Source organism: Pyrus communis, chromosome 6, assembly GCF_041283825.1.
Source record: "Pyrus communis isolate YQ-2024b chromosome 6, ASM4128382v1, whole genome shotgun sequence".
Classification (NCBI taxonomy): Eukaryota; Viridiplantae; Streptophyta; class Magnoliopsida; order Rosales; family Rosaceae; genus Pyrus; species Pyrus communis.
Genome location: NC_142570.1, coordinates 21732221 through 21752718, shown reverse-complemented (window position 1 = coordinate 21752718; position 20498 = coordinate 21732221). Strand labels below are relative to the sequence as shown.

Sequence of the window (20498 nt, the reverse complement as noted above, 5' to 3'; positions counted from 1 at the left end):
AATGAAAAACCATATTTTTACACTAAAAAGTCAATCCTAGTACTATTCACTTTACCCTTTATTTTGTCATTATCGTCAATCCTAATACTATTCACTTTACCCTTTATTTTGTCCTTATCGTTTAAACTCAAAATTTTCAAATTTTTTTCATTAGTTTTTATAATCTTATGAAGCAACAACCATAACCCTAACAACATAAACAATTTTTCACCAAAAAAAAAAAAAAAAAAAAAAAAAAAAGAGAGAGAGAGAGAGAAGGAAACAACTAAATTTCAAGCACATATAAAAGCAAAAATTGCATCCTATCATTCTAATTTATAAATCTCTACCACCAAACAATATTTGACGTTTCATGAAATTAATAAACTAACCTTTAATTTTTTAAAAGTTGATAGTAATAGTAACGTGATAAAATAATATTGATTTTATTTTGATTAAGTGCAGGACGCTTTGCCTGTTGAATACCATCATTGAGCACATCACATTACTTGTACAATATTTTTCTTTTATGTCTAGATCTCATGTTTTTTAGAAGGCGAATTTTCTCACTGATACCATTACTAGTTTTGACCGCTTCATTCAAAATACATATCTTTGGGATAAGTCTTTACTCATTGTTGCTAGAAATGCTTTTCTTTTCGATTATACCGAAAATAGTTGTGCTGGAGATTTCGTTCTTTGAATAATTTTAATTTTCCACAAGATAAAAAGAGCACCTACCCAAATCAGACTAATTACTGCTCAATTCAGTCTAAATGACACTTTTTTGTGTTCAAACTTCAAACCTATGCAAAATAGTGGGATTGGTTTGGTTCAACCAACCAACCAAAACTAGCTAAACACGTTGCAAACATAATTACGTGCAGATGGACATTTATGCTCACTAGCAAATCTAAGCTAAACTAGATTTTGGTCCCCTAAGAGAAAATTATATAAATTTGAAAACTTTGGTATGCCTTCACAAATTGGATAATATCGTTACACGATTTATAATATTGGATTCATACATCCTGTAAGCTCTGCGCCCCGCCAAAACATCTCGGTTGAAAGATTCAGAAACACACAAAGTAATGAAGGCCAACATCAAGATATGAGCGAATTTTACAATTTAGCCACTCACACACTAGTCACTGCATAATAACAGAACGGGGTTTCAATGAATAATCTATTTACTTTTCTAAAGTAAGTACTCGCTGAGAAAGTTGCGGTGCAGCGCTTTTGGCCGCCTGCTCCGAAGCATTGGCCAGCCCCTGTAACATTCTCAGAATCTCAGTTGTGTCTTCCAGGTAGTACTTGGCCTTGCTGGGCTTCTGACCGACAGTGCAAGCAAACACTTCAGCCACCGGAGAGAGAGAGTCCCTTGAACTCATTATCGCCTCAAACATGTCTTCGTCGGATCTGTCATCCCCAATACACAGAACAAAATCTGGAAGCATTGCTTTCTGTTTCATTGCTACGAGGAGACGTTCCGCTACAAGGCCTTTGTTGACACCCTATGAGATGGTCATAGAAGAAGAGAAACTTGTAAGGTCTGGGGCTAAGCTTCCGCTCTATACCACCGAAACCTCAAAGAGAGTTTGCAATACTTTTTTCACTTTTCATGCTTCAAAATCTTAAAAACAAATATCACACTGTAATATCTGAACTGAAATATATAGGAGAATCACTAAAAGTCAACATCCAATTTATGATCCATACAAGAGATGCTATTATGAGTCTAATCAATTCAAAACAGTCCAATAAATTAGATTCACCATGAGATGTTTCTTCCTTGAAAAAAAATGAAAAATCTTTAAAGATTAGAGAATGATAGGTTACACTTATTAATAGATTTGAATCCTCTCGACTTCTCCCAACGCAATTGCATAAGGTTACTTGACGCTCTCTCCAATTTTCTGACCTGTTAGTTAAAACCCAGGTTGGAACTCATCTTTAAAATTCGTTTCAAGGAAAAAGTTCCCGTCCGTTTCTTCCAAAAGGTGCCCGTTTGCTTGTACATTAACCCAAAAGGGATGCAGGGCATGTGGAACAATTCTAACACTTACTTCTGCACCAGGATTGCAGGGTTGCAGACACTAGGTTTTCCCACTCTACCTTGGCCAAGCAATATAACCTTGACCCATCCTTACGATACAGCTACTCTGAAACCATGTTAAACCCAGTTCATAACACTGGATGAGAGAGTTAGCATAGTTCCACATCACATGAGTACCATTTGGGATTTGCAATGTACAAATGCATGAGCACGCTTTCCTTGAAAGAAGCCAATCTTTAAGGATGAAATTCTACCCCTCGGCTTAACATGGTATGAGAATAAACAAAGGGCACCCTTTCCTTATAAGCTAGTTCTTGAGAATGAGTTCTACTCATGGGTTTTAACGCAATTATCTGGACATTAATTAATGGAATGTTCAATTCTTGCATGTAATGCCGTCCCTAAAGAATATATTCCTTTGCACATAGGGAATTCAGGATTCTTTTTGTACCTAATACTCCAATGTCATCTGTTGCTTTGGAATCTTAGTCCTCATTATAGTGAGAACATATCAAACTTATAATGATAATTATAATATTTAAGAACGTCTCAATTACTTAGTGCATGTTACTATAGAAGACAAGATTAGACTTAGGAATGGCTATAAACTGACAGTGGAAGGAGAACAAAGAGCTACTAACCTGAGGTTTAACTTCTACAATGTGCTGACCACTCTTGACAGAAACTGGCTCATTGGCAAGAACACTTTCCAGGTGATCTAGAAGCTCCTTAGCCTGACAAAAGCCAAAATCTGGATCTGCGTATTGATAATTCCAAACAAGAGCACTTTCTTTGGTCTCTATGGTAGAACCATCGGTTGTTTCGGTATATAACTGCATTACTGGCTCAGCAATCTGTTTCCAATCAAAATCTGGAATAGAGATACAAGTTTCCCAGTCGGCATTATGATTTGACCTGAAAAAGAGTATCGATCAAAATTAAATACACCACAAACAAACAAAGAAATCTTCAGACATGTTTCTCTTTCCAAAATTCCATGAATGGAAAATGCATCACTAGGTTAGAGACTGATATGAAGGTTGCACTGTGGTACACCTCACGTCCCCAGAATAAAAAAGGATACAAACTAGCACAACTCTATTATTAAGAGTTGTAGCATTTGAATTCAAAATTTTCAGCATATAAATGGGCACAACTCCATTATCAAGCATATGACAATCCGAAACATGTGAGAAATAATAAATTGAGCTCCAATTCCAGTTCTTCAACATGAATAGTTTTATCCGCTGTAACATAATTACTAGAACTTTTCATGTTTCAGTATTAAGGGTATCTAAAAATGATGTAAATTGAGTGACATAATCTTTTGATAGGAAGAGCTACCCTAATTAATATGTAGGGAAAATAATTCAACATATGTAGTAGCCATCCTAATTTCACTAATTCCTTTCCGCCCTTCTATTTTGTACAAAAGAGTAGTTTATATTTTGAAATACATTTTTTAATTGAAATATTGAATACACAAGCTGTTAGTAAACTGGACAAGTGAGACTGCAAGTTCGTCAGTTCTTCGTACAACTAGAAACTGAAGCTGCCCAACCTTCTCGGACACAAACCTTGACCAGATCTAATCCTAGTTCGATATTACTATGCTGAAAGCTAAAATTATTTCAATTTTGCAACCAGAAAGCTACAAAGGGTTATATACTGGGAAAATTCAAAGATGTTTTAATTAAGCAATTTAATTAAGAAAAATGACAAGAAGAAAAGTAAAAAGTTTATAGTATCTGCTCCTCTTCTTTCCTGTCTTTTTCTAACTTGTCCATGTGACATCTACAACCAGAACTTAGCCACTGATAGAAGACCAACTAAGATAAGTTACATTAACAAGTTCTTTTTTATTTCTCATCATATTTTCCTCTTTTTGTTCCTTCGTTTTTAAAGTGTGTATGTAATACCTATAACAAGGACTTGATTAGGACAAAGATCCAAAACCAAAAATCACAAGTTTAAGTTTATGGCCGGAAACTGCAGTTAGTGGGAAATGTAGAGCTGCACCAGCCTTGAAAGAGAGGATGGCCTAGAAGACTTATAGAAAGGCAAATTAGCAGGCATGAGGTTGAGGTTATATTCTACTGCAGGAAACTGAAATATACAGGAATTGAATTTGAATGACATGAAAAGTAAATATTAATATAAAGAAAAGTTCTATGTAGCTTGTAGGAACTGCAGGGAAACAAGAAGTAGGGGGCTATAACAACAAACAGGCACGTACCTCACATAATAGCCATGCTCTGCTGCAATCCCAAGCTTTTCACAAGAAGAAAACCACTTGGTTAAAGTCTTTCTGTCTTTCCCACTAACAAGAAAGACAACATTCTTGGGATCATTGCATAAATTGTTCAAGATTCCAACAGCCTCTGTATTAGGAGTGGTAATAATTGAACCCGGCAGCATCATAGCACCATCATAATCCAAAAGAATCGCTCGATTCTTGGTCCTTTTATAAGCTGAAACAATAAGTTCAACTGAAAGCTTTCTGAAATTTGGATCCAAAACAATCACCCGGAACCCTAAGCCAAAACCAATTCCCCAGCACCTTCTCCTCATATGATCCCTACATGCCCTTTCAAGATCCTGCAAGAAGCTGCGCGCCCAATATGCAACATCATGTGTAATGACATACCTATAATGCTTCTCGTGTCGCAACTGTTTTTCTGCCTCTGGCACCATAAGAGCAGAATCCATAGCTTCAGCAACAGCATCAATGTTCCATGGGTTGACTCGGATTGCCCCGCTTAGTGATGGAGAGCATCCTATAAACTCGGATACCACTAGCATGCTTTTCTTTGGGGTTGTTGGGTTTAGTCCTAAAGTCTCATCTAGCTTCTCATTTCCTTGGCGGCAGATAATATACTCATAGGGTATAAGATTCATTCCATCCCTCACCGCTGTAACAAGACAACACTCCGCAATTGCATAATAAGCAATTCGCTCATAAAACTGAAGCGGGGTATCAATCAAGACCACAGGTTTGTATCCTTCCCTTCCAAATGTCTCGTTGATCCTCTTCACTGTGGCATCAGTTTCTACCTGGACCTCTCGGACATCTTTCCCCCGGCCTCTGGCAGGGTTAGCAACTTGAACCAAAACAACCTTACCCCTCTTATCAGGATGTAGAATAAGCAATTGTTCCATGGCCAAAAGTTTCAAGCTGATTCCTTTAAATATGTCCATATCATCAACCCCAAGCAAAACAGTTTTCCCCCTAAACTGATCTTGCAACTCAGCAACTTTAGATTCAGTCTCTGGAAGATTCAACACATTTTGGAGCTGGTGTAAGTGTATCCCAACAGGAAGAATCTTAATGCTTACAGTGCGACCGTAATACTCAAGCCCGATGTATCCTCGCTTAGATTGATATGAAAGGCCAAGCATTCTACTACAACAAGAGAGGAAGTGCCTAGCATAATCAAAAGTATGGAAGCCAATAAGGTCAGAATTCAGAAGTGCTCTTAGAAGGTCATCTCTTACAGGAAGTGTCCTGTATATCTCAGACGAAGGGAACGGGCTGTGGAGAAAGAATCCAAGCCTCAATCTATTAAACCTCTTCCTCAAAAATGTTGGCAACACCATCAAATGGTAGTCATGAACCCACACCAAATCATCATCAGGGCTAATCACTTCCATTACTTTATCTGCAAATATCTTGTTCACGGAAACATAAGCTTGCCATAGAGACCGATCAAACCTACCACCAAGATCTGGTGAGAGAGGAAGCATGTAATGAAATAAAGGCCACAAATGTTGTTTACAAAAACCATGATAAAATTTACTAAAAAGGTCAGGTGGGATAAATGCAGGGACGCATTTGAAAGTATCAAGCAAAGTTTGGGCTACATCATCTTGCTCACTTGGGTCAATTTCTTCTTTAAGGCAACCAATATAGACTACTTCTACATCTTCTCCCAGGCCATCTTTGAGTTGCAAAAGAAGTGAATCCTCATCCCAGCTAAAGTACCATTCGCCATCGTCTCTCCGATGGGCCCGAAGTGGAAGCTGATTTCCCACTATGATCATCCGTTCTTGAGCAATGGATGACGGAGCATCAGAGCCAACGCTATTACTGTTGTCATCATCAAACTCAGACAATACTCCAGCGACAGTTGCCACTCGGGGAAACCTCTTCTTCTCGCGGCCAAAAGTTGGGGAGTCACCAGAAGTAAGGTCAAGTAAGCTAGAATAGGACCTTGAAACCATTGTGAGGACGAATCGGGAACTTCTGGTCAGCTTGGAAGTGAAAGAGGACTGTGCTGATTCCTCAGGGCCTACTTCTACAAAGAATTAACAACCCATAAACACGAAACACAAAAAAAAAAAAAAACATGAAATATCAACAGAAAATCAAACCATTAACAAAAGAAATCTACTGCAGCTGCACAGATTATAGTACCAATAGTTGAGTTGTGACAGCATAAACTGGGATAGAAGCTTCACTATAATACAGAGATGCTTTTACAAACAAATAAATTTTACTAGAAAGCTCTTTTAATTAGCTTTCCTCTCTCAGCAGAAATCAAAATTTTACAGAATTAGAGCAGTTAAATGTAATAAAGAGCCAAAAATTAAAATCTGAAACTCACACAATTATTTGAACAAAACCCAGAAAAATCAAGAACCTAAGTAACAGATTTGGAATTACCCAGATGCCTAAATCTGAAGAAATTAGATCCAAAACTGAGAAATAATCACCTCCAGAGTGCAGTCATAAAGCAACCCAGAAATGCAAGAATCTTGAGGAGAGTCTGTCTGTCTATCTATCTATCTACCCATCAAATTAGTTTGAGAAATCAAAATGCATATTCAACCCACCTTCCATCACAAAAAGTAAAAATAATCTAGAGAGAGAGAGAGTCAACTAAGCAAGTGAATGAAAGATGCAGCAGCAAGCGGCACCAGCACCAGCACTCAAAACCAAGTGGAAAAATGCACCAAAAAAGTAGATTCCAACTTGAAAGATCAGAAGAATAACCATGAAAAATAAAGCTTTAAAATAATCATTCCACACTTCACAGTGAATGAGTGTGTTAGTGAGAGAAACTGCTCACCTTTTGGCTTTGGTGAAGAATGACGGTGCACTGAGACCCCAAAGATGCTCCCTTTTTACTCTCTCTCTCTCTCTGAATTGCATTTGGAGAAAATGAAAGGCCAGTGCGTTTGCTAAAATTTGGTAAAAAATCTCACTGAGACAACTATTTCCTTTTACATTCGATAAAAAAAACAAAAGGGATGTCCTTTTACAAAGAATTAGATGCTCTCTGTTACTTTTCTCTCTCTAATTTTGTTGTAACTTGTAATAGCGATGACATGCTGGGGAGATTTTTTTGAGAAATAATGTTTGAGAGGTCAAATTTTTTAATTTAAATTTGTAAATTAAATAATGCGATCGCTAATAATTGGATTGTTATTTTGTAACATATCATTTAGTTTGTAAATTTAATTTAAAATTTTGGTCTTCCTACCATTATCCATTTTTAATGTGCTAGAACACGAAAAGAGTTTTCAGTGTGTCCACAACATGGATAATCAGTATACAAATAGTGAGATACTTGTGTTAAAAAATTAACTTAAAAAAAAAAAAACTTTCCACTATTTATATAATAAAATATTGAATATCACCCGTGTTTTGGAGATAATAAAATATTTCTCTAAAAACACCAGGATAAACACATATGTATCATATAATACCAGACATACTTAAAAGAAAAAAAAATATTTCTACTATATACTAACAAGTAGTGTTTTGTCTCATGTTAAAAAATCTCTTGACTGACATGCTGAACATAAAACAGTAAATATTTCTACTATATACTAACAAGTAGTGTCTCATGTTCAAAAAGGAGGTGGATTGTCTACCCTTCTATTTTACTTTTCTGTTTGTGTGGTTACGGTTAAGTTACGTTAATATTTTATATTAATTTTTTATAGAAATAATAAAACAAAAGGTAATAGAAATATAAAATGTTGACGTGGTTTAACCGTGACCATATATCACAAGAAGACATAAGAAGAATATGAAAATAGAAGGACAGACAATCAACCTCTGTTCAAAAATCTCTCAACTGACATGCTGAACATAAAACAGTGCAGTCAGCACCAACAATGGTTAAGCATGGTTATTTAACTCAACAACAACATTGGTTAGAAGCCCGGCGGAGACAACGAAGAAAACTGGCAGAGAAGCAGGTTGGAGGCTAGGAAGACAAAGGAAAATAGGAGAGAAACAGGGGGAGGCAACGAGGAAAACAAAGAAAAAAAAAATAGGAGAGAAAGAACAAAATTATGAAAAGAAAATAAATAATAAATAATATTACATCATAACATATACTTTTACAAAAATTTTATATAAAAAATTATCAAACGCTTAAATATTATTTTTTTACTAAAAATATTTTTACTATTAAAATTTAATATACATTTTACTAGTTATTTTACAATTATTTATTCTTACAACACAATAATTTTTTTTTTTTTAACACAGCAAAACTGCGGTAGCTCTGAGAGTGACTGGGATATAAAATTATTATTAGAGATTCTGTGCAGCACACCAACATAAAATTATGACTTCTGTCGTATTCATATTTGATTTTTATTTTTTTATTTTTTTAACAAACGAAAAATAATGGAACTGAAGCAGCGCACCAACCACTTTCCTCTGCCCCCAAAATGCCCTTTGATTTTGACCTCTGTCGCACTTAGTTTGATATTGTCTATTTTATGATACATTTAAAATTTTGATTAATAAATGAAACAATTTTTTTCTTATAGAAGTTGGAAGATAAATGATTAATAAACCACCAACCCAACATGTTGTACGGTACTCATTGATATCAACCCAATATGTTAAAATATAAAATATCAGGCAATTATCACTTTATTATATTGATATATCGTAGTGTTCAAACTTTCATGCATTAAGTTTATTTAGAGAAAATTAAAATTAGATGCCTTATTTTAAACTTTTATAGACTAAACATTTATGTTTTTTGAGTTTTTTTATCAAGCTTTTGAAACATTTGATTAAGATACTCAGACTTGAACTACTTCAGATTAATTAAAATTAATTTACATTTAAATATCTGCTATATATTTTAAATAATTTCAATTATATTTAAGTCTAAAAATTTAAACTTTTCAAATCTAAATGTACACCCATGTCAAATGGTAACGTACCAACATTAAATGAAAACGTACCAAGGTTAAACGAAAACATACCCACCCCAAATTAAAACGTGCCCAATTATAAACTATATTAAAATGAATATTCATCTTTTTGGAATGTTTAAAAATATGTTTGATTCATACACAATGCTCTAGATAGTCTTGTTTTTTTGTAGATAAGTCTTTGGAACAACTTTTGGTTGATTGAAGATAAATCCTTATTATTGTAGATAATGCTAAATAATAACGATAAATCATATAATTTTGAATTAACAAAAAGGCTATTGTCCGTTGATTAATGACTCTTTCTATAAAAAATTAAAAAATTAATTAAAGTAATTTACACTTTTACATTGTTAACGACTCTTTCTATAAAAAAAATAATTAATTAAGGTAATTCCTCATTATTAGGACAAAAGTAGTAAAACTTATGTTTTGAAAACAAACGTACAAAAAATTCAAATGTACCAAAAATTAAAATATACCAAGAAGCCAAATAGACCAAAAATTCAAATGTACCAAGTAACTAAATGTACCATTATAATCAAACGTATCGATATAACTAAACGTACCTAACAACAAGTTTTGTTACGTTCTATTTAATTTACTAAAATAAATATTTTAATAAAAAATAAAAAATAATCTTAAATCATCATAATAAGAGATGCATAAAAATAAAAGGAAAAAAAAAGAATGCTAACTTAAATAGACTTCTAATAAAATAAAATTAAAGTACTAAAATGGTAGGGAAAATGTTTAATCAAATTTGCAAAAGGAATAGATGTTTAATCTATAACATTTAAAAACGAGGCGTTTATATCAAAACGTCCCTTTCTATTATTTCTGTGTCATACCTAAAGTTGGAATTATAAAAAACTTTTGGACATCTATTACGTTTTTCTTGAGAACTTCTGTTAATTTGTAACGTGGTGCTCACGTAGACAATAGTTGAACGTCACGCAGCCCACATGAACGTTAAAAGGTAAAAAAGTGGGGATAATAGCAGAACTTCCTCCCCTTCGTTCCTTTTTCTATCTTTTGTAAATCTCTCCGTAATTCTTAGAGAAACCTTCTATGCCAATACACCCCGTCTCAGATCCTTGGCAACTAGAATCGTCCAAACCATACCAAAAGTTTTGTAGAAGCCCCAAAAGCGACTCCATCGTCGAGTTCCTCAACTTAGTGCTTCCGATTTAGAGCCCAGTTACCAGGTTCCGGTAGTGGTCCGGACCGTCTTCCTCTTGGAGGAGGAGCTGTTGACAGACAAGACAACGGAGTTGAGGAAGGTGTCGCTCTTGATCAAAATCTCGGCGTCGGCGACGTGGCAGTCGAGGTGGGTCGTGATGGTTCGGGATTGGCTGGGTCGTTTAGGCAGAAAAGAAACAGGTCGAGATATGGGCTGGTCAGCCGGGTTACAAATTGCATCTAATTCAAAGTGGTGAGCAGCCAAGTTCGTGGATTCAGAGATCATATTTGGGCATGGTGGTTCCAGCGAATTCCACGGTTTCCAACAGCAAGCAGGGTAGCAGCAAAACGGTGAATTTTTGGGTTCTTGAGATCGAACAACAGAGAAAGTGAAGAGGCAGAGTAAAGAAGGACGGTGAGGGATGAGGAAAGGGAAAGCAAAGGTGACATGTAGGGCCAGATTGACACGTGAACCTAATCATTATCTACGTAGATGTCACATCATAATTTAGCAGAGAATTTTACGGAAAACTTAATAAATGCTTGAAAGTGTCCTATAATTCTAACTTTAGATATGACGTAGAGATGAAAATACGTGATATATGAGAGTTTGAAAACCATAATACTTCAATGTAGTAAAGTGAGTATCTTAAAATATTTTTCCTCAACTTCTTCCAATCAAGTAAAATTATCAATTAGTATTGTAGTGAGAGTTCTTTTCTCTCCCTGAGAAATTTTCGCATTGTCTATGTGGTCTTTCCTTGATCCAACTCTTCTTCAGCCATCGGCCCTAGGTGCGGCCTGGGTCGGCATCAATCTTTTCTTTGTTTCCTTTCTTTTTTGTTGTTTTTGTATCCCGTTTGCTTTCGTTTCACCTTGCAGTCCTAAACCCTGATATTCACCTTGTTTCTGCTTTGATCTTCCATTTACCTGTCATTCTTCCCATTCTTCTATGTTTCTAAGAACTAATTTCCTTCCACTTCTAATTCTATCCACTTCTTTTCTATCTCAATGTTCATTTCTTACTTTTTCACATCCACCCAAATCACTACATTTCCCCTTGTTTTCGCACTAATTTCAATCTGCTACATCTCTTCACTGTGCTTTGACGCGGATTTCTCAAACCGTTTGTGTGCCTTTATCGGCACAGATGCTTGTGGTTTTCCCATCAGCTTCCTTGTCAGCTTCTTTTGTTTGGTGGCAACGGATCGTTTGGTGATGTTGTAAGGATGGTGGAGCTCTGTGTCTTCTTCTTCCTGGGCCTTTGTTTGGTCGGAATTTAGGATGCTGTGTGGTGGAGGATCTCTGGTGCCAATGTGATGGCAGGGATGTAGGTTTTTTGGTTTTTTGGTTTTGTGGTAGACCCTTTGCTGGCTTCAGGCACACTTTTTTAAGTTTCAGGCTCTACTTTTTTTCTATGCTTAATTTGATGTATTTACGGCTGGGATCAGGATCCTCTCCTAAGCAAAGGGTGAAGATCCTTCTAATTAAGCTCATCGGATCGTTAAAATTTTATCCAACGGCTACAATTATTATAACTTTAGAGGGGCCCTTTATTTATAGTCGTTGGATAAAATTTCAACGTCCCGATAGGCTTGGTCAGGAAGATCTTCACCCTTTGCTCAGGAGAGGATCTTGATCCCTAGGGCTGGCCTCTTGGATGTATGTTTTTTTATTGGAAATGAAATCTACCATTTGACCAAAAAAAGAATCAAGTTACATTTTGGTCCCTCAACTCTAATAATAGCTTTTCAACTATAAAAATCTCTAATTCTTGATGTCTTTCAACTTTATCTAGTGTTGCACAATTAATCATTCCTTCAACTCCGCCAATAATTCTATAGGTTTGGACCTTGATTTGTTATCCCTCATTTAAGTTAAGTTAGCGCGTTCGAGTGGAATGAGTGCACGTTCAAGTTGAGCCGAGTAAGCATGCATTCGAGTCGAGTCTAGTAAGCATGCGTTCAAGTCAAGCAACTGACTTCCAGTTGATGAGCAACATTTGTCATTCCTTGTTTGAGATAAGCGAGCACACTTCAATAGGTAGTTCATTCCAAGTGAGCCCAATTCACTTTCTTACCACATTCCTGGTCTAAAGGAGTTGGGATGTGGGGAAGATCATAGCAAAGTTCAAATCTTGGGCCTAAAATGTGGGGAAGATCATAGCAAAAGTCAGACGCACATTAATTTCAAATGGAGGCTGATTGAGGCAATCGAGGTTAATGAAGGCTATCAAGGCTTAAATTGTAAAGGGTGGGGTTGGGATTTTTTGCCAAATTATTGTACCATACCAAATTTATGCCGAAATTTTGTACCAATCAGTAATGGTACGGTATTTGTACCAAACCATACATTTTTAGTACGGTAATTAAAATTTTATTTTTAATTTGTACCCATATTTATTTTTTTTACTGGACTTTTATTCTTTTAACTTAGACCCAGCCAATTATATAAATTATAGGAAAACCCACTTATCCACATCATCAACTTGATTACATTTAATATAGGTAACAAAATAACTTCCCTAATTTTATGCATCATTTTACTCTTAAATTTTAGTTTTTGATCATATACATACATACATACATTGGATTATAAAATTGAAAAAAAAAAAAAAAAAAAAAAAAGAAAGCCAATTTGCCAAATTAAGTGATAAAAAAAGGTAGAAGAACAAATGATGGGAGAAAAGAAAAAAGACCACATGCAACCGATAGCTCGACTACTTAACCATTCTATTGTGTAGGTTAGTAGAGAAGTAGAAAGTGATGAGAAGGGAGTATGAGGTTAAGCTTTTTGAAAAGTTATTATTATTAGGGGAAGGGTGAGAGTTCAAAACTATTACATTAATTTGGGAGAGGAGAGTTTGGACAATTTAAACTGAAGTGAAACTGAATCATTTTGTTTTGGTTCGGTTCGGTTTCAAACAGCTTTAGTTTCGATTTGAGCCTAGCTTATAGGCCCATTAAAAAATTAGGCTTACCTTACATGGCTGTTTCGGTTTGGGATTCCCAACTTTTTTTTAAAATTTTATTTTTATAGTTTTTTCAATTTGTTTTGGCTCCTAAAATTGATAATCACCATAATAAAATTGAAGAAATTCTTTTTGGGTTTGTTTCAAAATCAAAAGGAAAAACAAATCACAGAAACCAATAACCACTATACTAAAATTCAAGTATCCAAATCCATGTATGGATTCCACCAAATAACCAATTACACCCCAACACCCAACTTTCTAATTAAATTAAATAGTTTTTATATTATGGCGTTCAGTTTTAAACTGAAACCATTTCAAAATCGTAAAAATCAAATTGTTCGATGTTGTCCAATTTGATTTTTGGGTCACGTTTAGCCCAGAAAATGAGCCAACTATAATGGCTAAGACCTAGCGCTATGACCCAACTGCTGAAGATGTCGGGCATTAGTCCATGTTCAAATTTATTTAAAAAAAATAATAATTTATAAATTCATTACACCAACCACTGAGATCGAATATGAGCAATCTAACGGTAAAAAAAAATTGATATAACGACCCAAAGTTAAATCTAATGGCTAAAACCTTAAAAAATTATTTAAATCAAAATTCATCAAAAAACTCTATAAATACATACATATTTGTTCAGACATCCACACAGAATTCACTTTCGTCATACGATTCTTCCTTCTTCTTTTTTCTACCCACCTAGGTATTTGTGTTTAAGAATGAGGTAGGTTTTGGTGATTTTTCATTATTAAATACACCCCACATAAAAATTTATTATTAAATGACATATACTTTTATATGAAATGACTATCTAGCCCACGAAAACCAAATTAGTTGAAGTAAAACAATCAAATTAGTTGAGCAAATAAATTTCAAGAAAAAAGCTACCAGGAGCTCGGCAAATTCGAGTGGTTTAGCAGGCGGAGCATCCTGCCGGCAGCTGAGCAAACATGAAGTTTAACATTGTTAATCCCACCATCGGGTGCCAGAAGAAGCTTGAGATCGACAACGACACCAAACTACGTGCATTGTGGGACAAGAGGATCTCTAAAGAAGTCAATGGTGATGCATTGAGTGATGACATTAGGAGCTATGTCAAAACCTACTGCAGAACATTCACAAACGAAAAAATAAAAAATAAAAAATAAAATAAATTTCAACTTTAAAAAGTAACACTTTCACAATAATTCGAATCAAAACCAATGCAGGAGTGCCTTTCAGTTAAAGCCGCTGAAATGTCTGCAGAAAAGAAACGTTTGATGTTTGCTTTCAATTTGGGCCTTAGGGATATTGTTCTCAAGCTCGACACAAAGGGAGTGGTGGTGGTTGATATTACGTCTATGGAGGATTGTATGGGTCCAGAGGTTTGTGTCATGGAGAATATACAAATGTTGGGAAAAAGTTTCAAATGTTTTTTTGTCAATGGCAGAACAGAGCTTGATGTGGCTCATGAACTTGCTCAATATGCAATTCGTGCTTATGATTTTAAATCTGGAATTGAAGAGGAGCTTAGTTGGCTCTCTCCTCTTGTACTGTCTGTTGATTCCTTATGTTAATGAAAGTCATAGTTTCATAAAAAATTGAAATAAAAAAAATCTATAAACATAACTAAATGTGTAGAAAATTGATGGAAGACTAAACCCTCGAGTGGACAAAACTAAAAGTGCAGAAAATTGAATAGAGAATATGAAAATAAATCTTAAATTTCACAAAGAGTGTGGATGTAAGGGTATTATTGGAAAGTATGTGAGATGTATTAAGTATGTAGGGTGTAGTGAACAAAATGTAGGGTGTGTATAAAACAACCCATCTACATGCATTTTATTCTTTTAAAAGTTGCCGAAAAAAAAAAAGATTAGGTAAAATCATTCTTTAATAATCTCGGATTAAAATTTTAAGCCAAAACCATTGGAAGAGAAAAAATGTTTATAGGTTAGTGCTTAAATTTTAGGTTAAAACCCCGACCATTGGAGTTAGTCAATTGGGCTAGGTTCAAAAAATCCAAAAATCGAAAAAAAGGGAACCGAATACCGAACCAAAAATGAAAAATCGAAAACCGAAAAAAAAAAAAACCGAATTAGAGAAACTAAACCAAACCGAACCGAAACCAAATTAGTAGCCTCATTGCGTACTGGAAAAATATTAAGTGTAGTACTCTGTTAGCCAAATAAGTAAAAAGTTATAGCCAAAGTTCATTACATTTTGTAATCCCGCATGCCTTGTCCACAACTTCATTGGAGAAAGTAAGAGTAGCACCTCCATACTCGTTGATCACACAGCTGAGAACGAGCATAGTCAGCGGCGTCATCAACCCATCTCCGAGGCTACCCAGAGTCCCGAACACCATCTGCATACCTAAAGATTCGACCTTTCTTCCCCCTTTTACAAGCTACACAATAAAACTCAGTTTCCTCCAATCACTTTCTTGGAAAAATTGAAAATCCTCACTTCCAAGTTCTTAATCTAATCACTTGCAAATATCAATAAAATTAAGTTAATTAACATTGTTTAAGAGATGTGATAGATTTACTTAGCAACAAATAAGCATCTTTTAAGAGATAAGATGAGTTACTACTTAGTAGAAGTGGCCTTCTCCTATTGTATTTTCTGACAATCTCAAGGTGTTAATTGGATGGTCATATACTCAACAACTTAAAGCACGTTTTTGGAGTAATTAAGTCGGCTTTTTGTTTGATTACTTAGGACTAATCGAACTGTTGGTTTCCCTAATTCCAACTATATGTATGTTTCTGAGGTTTACGCTCTTGCCTCTTTGCTACATTAGGAAATACAACTAAACAAATATTTTATTGTTGTAGGGTTGTGTAAAGGATATGTTATTCCCCCCTACGCAGTGCCTTTATTTATAGTAATAAGGGAGGAAAAAAAATCTTTCTCCTCCAAGAAATACAAGTCCTAATAGTAAAGAATAACTAGAATAAAATCTAATATAGGATTTACACAATCACACTTAAATAAAAGGTTTATAACACTCCCCTTTGAGTGTGTAAATACTCAAGTAGATTCGGCATCATGTAGAGTTGAGGAAGTTGACTTTTTGGCACTGAATCTGGGAACACGCTAGTCTCAAATAAGGTAGGAACTTGCATAAGGCAGTAAGTCTCACAAAAAACCCTATGGCTATGGTAAAAACCCGAGTAGGGACAAAATCTATAATCTAAGGAAAAATGTGTGAGTAATGCAAAGTCAAATGAAACGTCTACGGGATGTCATCATAGCTATGATCAACCCAAGATGGGTGCCTCGTCAAAACCTCGTTAGGTAGAAAAAAACTCAATGGGAAAAATGCTCCTAGTCGTAGGGAAAAAGAGTACATTAAGATCAAGCAAGAATACTTCAGGATACTCCCCCTGAGTTTGACACAATTCCAAAGAGAACCAACAATGTTACAACTCAGAAAGTTTACACATACCAATCCCTTGAACAAGCTTCTGAAATGTCGCCTTCAGTACTAATTTAGTGAAGAGGTTGGCCAGATTATCTTGTGAATGGATTTGCGTGACTTCAATCTTCTGATGCTCTGGTTGTTGAAGTGAGAAAAAGAACTTCGGCGCAATGTGCTTGGTGTTGTCTCCTTGCTGTTTGATGCATGTTATGTTGTCTTATTAGATTGTCGTCGGGATGGCAACGATGGGGTAAAGATCATAGGAGCTTCAAATATGGCCCACAACTGCTCTTAACCAAAAGCATTCCCAAGTTACTTGGTGTAAGGCAAGAATTTCAGCATGGTTAGACGAAGTGGCAACTAAGGTCTATTTAGTTAACCTCCAAGAGATTTGTGGTGCCTCCAACGGTAAAGATATAATCCATTGGAGAACGCGCCTTATGTGGATCAGATAAGTATCCTACGTCGGCATAACCAACAAGGCAAGAATTGACTCGAGATAAGGGGGTACGGCATCACTCGAGGATCTATAGAGGTAGAACAAGCCCAAATCCGTTATACCTTTAAGGTAGTGGAATATATCTTTAACACCAGTCCAAAAAAAAACTATATAAGCCAAAAGATGAGTAGTATTATATATACATGGTTCTCATAGCCCAGGTAAGTAGAGACTCTAACCCATTGAGATCTACAACAACTTAGTTTGCTACACAACAAAAGGATCGATTACAGACAGAGACTAACTATACAACACTTTGGCAGCTCACCCAAAAGATATGTACTCCTGGACTCCCTTTAACTAGCCCACACTAGAGCTGCCACTTGAAACTCAGCTAGTCGACCCTACACACCTGAAAGTACATGTTTAGGAAAAACGGGGTGAGCATAAAATGCCCAGTAGGGGTAAGTTCGTAGTCATTTAAAATTTCTAATGCATGCCGAAAGTAGTAAGAGTGATTCAAAACCACTTATATTCACAACTACGTAATCCAACAAATCTGAAATATGCTCAAAAGTTTTTGGAAAATAACATATGACAGAAAACAAAGATTTCGGAGCATCAGTAGCTTGATAACAATGGTACAACACACAAGTTCAAAGTCACCTCTTTTGTCATGAAGATAACAAAGCCATTACCATTTAAAGAATCACTAGCACAACAAATCATAAAGATTTTCTTTTATCCTAAACAAGTGACAAGCAGATTGGAAAGAACCGTAATATACTTGACCAATATTCATATCACATGTATTTATCACTTTCGTAACTCATTCTCACAGCCCCCACACATAGAGCTTTCCTCGGGAAACCTTGGGTCATTGTGCCCATAATCAAACAACTTCATAGGTCATTGTGCCCATTCATACATTTCTCAACATTCACATCTGGACAGGTATGATACTACTTTTCATCTACTTTCACAATTTGAAAAATCAAAATATTTTTATGGTTAAAGCACCCTTACCTCAAACTAAATTTCTTGACATTCAACTTCCAGGGTGTTCGTCGACTTGTTTCGTAGTCCCCTTGTCCTTCTCTTCCTTCTATAAGTAAGAAAAACCATCACACACCACTTATACAAATACCAAACAACATACCCTAATTCAAGATTAATTGGGGACTTTAATCAAACACTTGGTGCTCAACTCTAAAACTATAACATGAATTATGATACCTTCATGATTCCTACTCCCACCCAAACCAATTCCTGGGTTAACAAACCAAAAACAAAAAAATCAAATAGATCCCAAAGGTAAGAAATAGATACCTTAAATGGAGACAAGGGAAAGATCCTCACTTGTTCTAGTCTTCACAAGCAAAGAAAACTAACTCCTCTTCCTTAGATTTCCTTTTTTGACAAGTTAAGAGCTAAAAAGGGATGACCTTTTCATTTCTTTCGGCTGGAAGGGGAAGCAGCTAATTGAGGGGTTTTCTAGAAACCCCATCCCCTTTTTCTAACGTCAGCTTTTCCTTTTTTTTTTTTTCAAGCCATGGCTTGGTCTCAAAAGTAAGAGAACTTTTAATGGCCACAAGAAATCTACTCATAATCACCACCTAAAATTTTGTGGGGATATTACAGCTATTCATATGAGCTTTACCCTTATGGCAATTTACATTTATGAAGCTTGGGCTTGAATTATGCCTTGGACCTTGGTTGTAAAACTGGACACCATGATTCTTACATTTCCCATTCCACTGGTCTCACCTGTGGCCACATCCTCGTTTGTAATTATTGCCATAAGAGGATGTGATGTTCACTTCAAGGGAATCAGCATTCACTTCTAGGAATAGCGTCGATCCAATAGGTCGGGACTGATGATTTTTTATCAGGAGCTCATTGTTCTATTCAGCCACGAAGAGCACTAATATTAGCTAGTTATACTTGGTAAAGTCTCGCTTTCTATAATGCTGTTGCAGGAGTATGTTGGAAGCATGAAAGGTGTTGAAAGTTTTTTACAGCATATCTTCCTCAATGATATTCTCCCCACAAAGTTTGATCTGGGAGCTAATTCTGAACATTCAAAGTTATACTTAGCAACCGTCTTGAAATCCTGGATTCTCAAGTGTGTCCACTCATAACGAGTCCTTGGGAGAATGACAGTTTTCTGGTGATTGTATATATTTCAAAATGCCTTTCAGATAGCTAATGGATCTTCAACTGTTAGGTACTCGCTCTTCCATCCTTCATCAAGGTAGCGACGAATCAAGATCATGGCATTCGCCCAATCTTGAGATGATGCATTGTTTCCCTCCTTGATGGTGTCTCTAAGGTTTCTTGCCGTCAAATGGATCTTGGCATCCACTACCCATATGAGGTAGTTTTTCTCAGTAATATCAAAGGCAACAAAATCAAGTTTTGCCAAGTTCGCCATTTTCTGTTTGTAAAAGAAAAATAAGATGTGTAAGAACTTGCAATAGTATGTATTATGGAGGAATGTAGTGTTAGAATTTATGGTTCTTACAAATTTCTCATTTTGACATTCAGGCCAATATGATAAGCACTCGAAACTTCAGGCTCAAGATTTGCACAATTAACGAGGAATGTGATTGTACCGCACCACTCTCATTGAAATAATATAGCGTAGGATGGGCGATTATGCCGCACCACTCAAACAGTAGGAAAATTTAAATATATAGTGGAGGGTGGACGATTATACCGCACCATCTAAAATTGCAATAAAAGTTAAATTTGTAGTTCAAAGATGGGCAATTGTACCACACCATCTAAAACGAAGTAAAATTAACATAAATAAGCACTGGGTTAGTAATCAGAAGCTACACCAAATAAGAAATAAAAAATATAAGTAATTGTTATATTGAGAACTTGGAGAAGGCATAGTGCTAGAAGATCTTGGCAAGGGTACATCAAGCATGTGAGGTAGAGACGAAGAAGAACAATAAAATCCTTGGAGGAAGCATTTTTCGATGAAGGGAAATAGGAACTGGTTAAGGCTAGAGAGTCGTGCTGATAACGTGTTATAAATAAACAAAAGTTAGAGAGATAACCTTTGCTAGAGACAAGAGCGAAACAGGTACAATGTATCACACTGTTTAGTTTTGTAACTATAACACAAAAGGATTGCAAGTGAATAAGGGAAGGAAGAGACATTGATCTTATTGCTTTCACTTCTTTTCTTTTATATTGTGTGTTGTGATCATACAAGGAATACTCTTTATATAGAACCATATCCGTGAAGAATTATAAAAGT

At 35.6% G+C, this 20498-nt stretch overlaps 1 protein-coding gene and 1 long non-coding RNA gene across 8 annotated transcripts; both read right to left on the bottom strand.

Moving 5' to 3' along the window:
- Positions 1–907: 907 nt before the first annotated feature.
- Positions 908–7324, bottom strand: LOC137710390 (alpha,alpha-trehalose-phosphate synthase [UDP-forming] 5). Of its 7 annotated transcripts, none has more exons than XM_068449359.2 (4): positions 7105–7324; positions 4272–6330; positions 2677–2950; positions 908–1493 (listed from the first exon to the last, which is right to left on the bottom strand). In XM_068449359.2, the coding sequence occupies exons 2-4, from the start codon at positions 6254–6256 to the stop codon at positions 1170–1172; spliced, it is 2583 nt and encodes an 860-aa protein (XP_068305460.2). In that variant the 5' UTR covers positions 6257–6330; positions 7105–7324; the 3' UTR covers positions 908–1169. The 7 variants fall into 7 exon arrangements, with proteins under 7 accessions (XP_068305460.2, XP_088552101.1, XP_088552099.1 ...); XM_088695975.1 differs by having other exon boundaries at positions 908–1612; positions 7105–7246; XM_088695973.1 differs by having other exon boundaries at positions 4272–6324; positions 7105–7225.
- Positions 7325–17395: 10071 nt separating this feature from the next.
- LOC148696443 (uncharacterized) lies at positions 17396–18748 on the bottom strand. Its single transcript, XR_015963828.1, has 3 exons — positions 18557–18748; positions 18254–18332; positions 17396–17639 (listed from the first exon to the last, which is right to left on the bottom strand). It is a non-coding gene; the product is annotated as an uncharacterized LOC148696443 (long non-coding RNA).
- Between the last annotated feature and the right edge of the window lie 1750 nt (positions 18749–20498).

Coding starts and splice junctions, on each gene's coding strand:
- LOC137710390 (XM_068449359.2), bottom strand. CDS start 6,256: ATGGTTTCAAGGTCCTATTCTAGCTTACTTGACCTTACTTCTGGTGAC. Junction 2,951..4,271: donor GAGCATGGCTATTATGTGAG/GTACGTGCCTGT, acceptor ACTCTTTTTCAG/GTCAAATCATAATGCCGACT. Junction 1,494..2,676: donor TTGTAGAAGTTAAACCTCAG/GTTAGTAGCTCT, acceptor ACCATCTCATAG/GGTGTCAACAAAGGCCTTGT.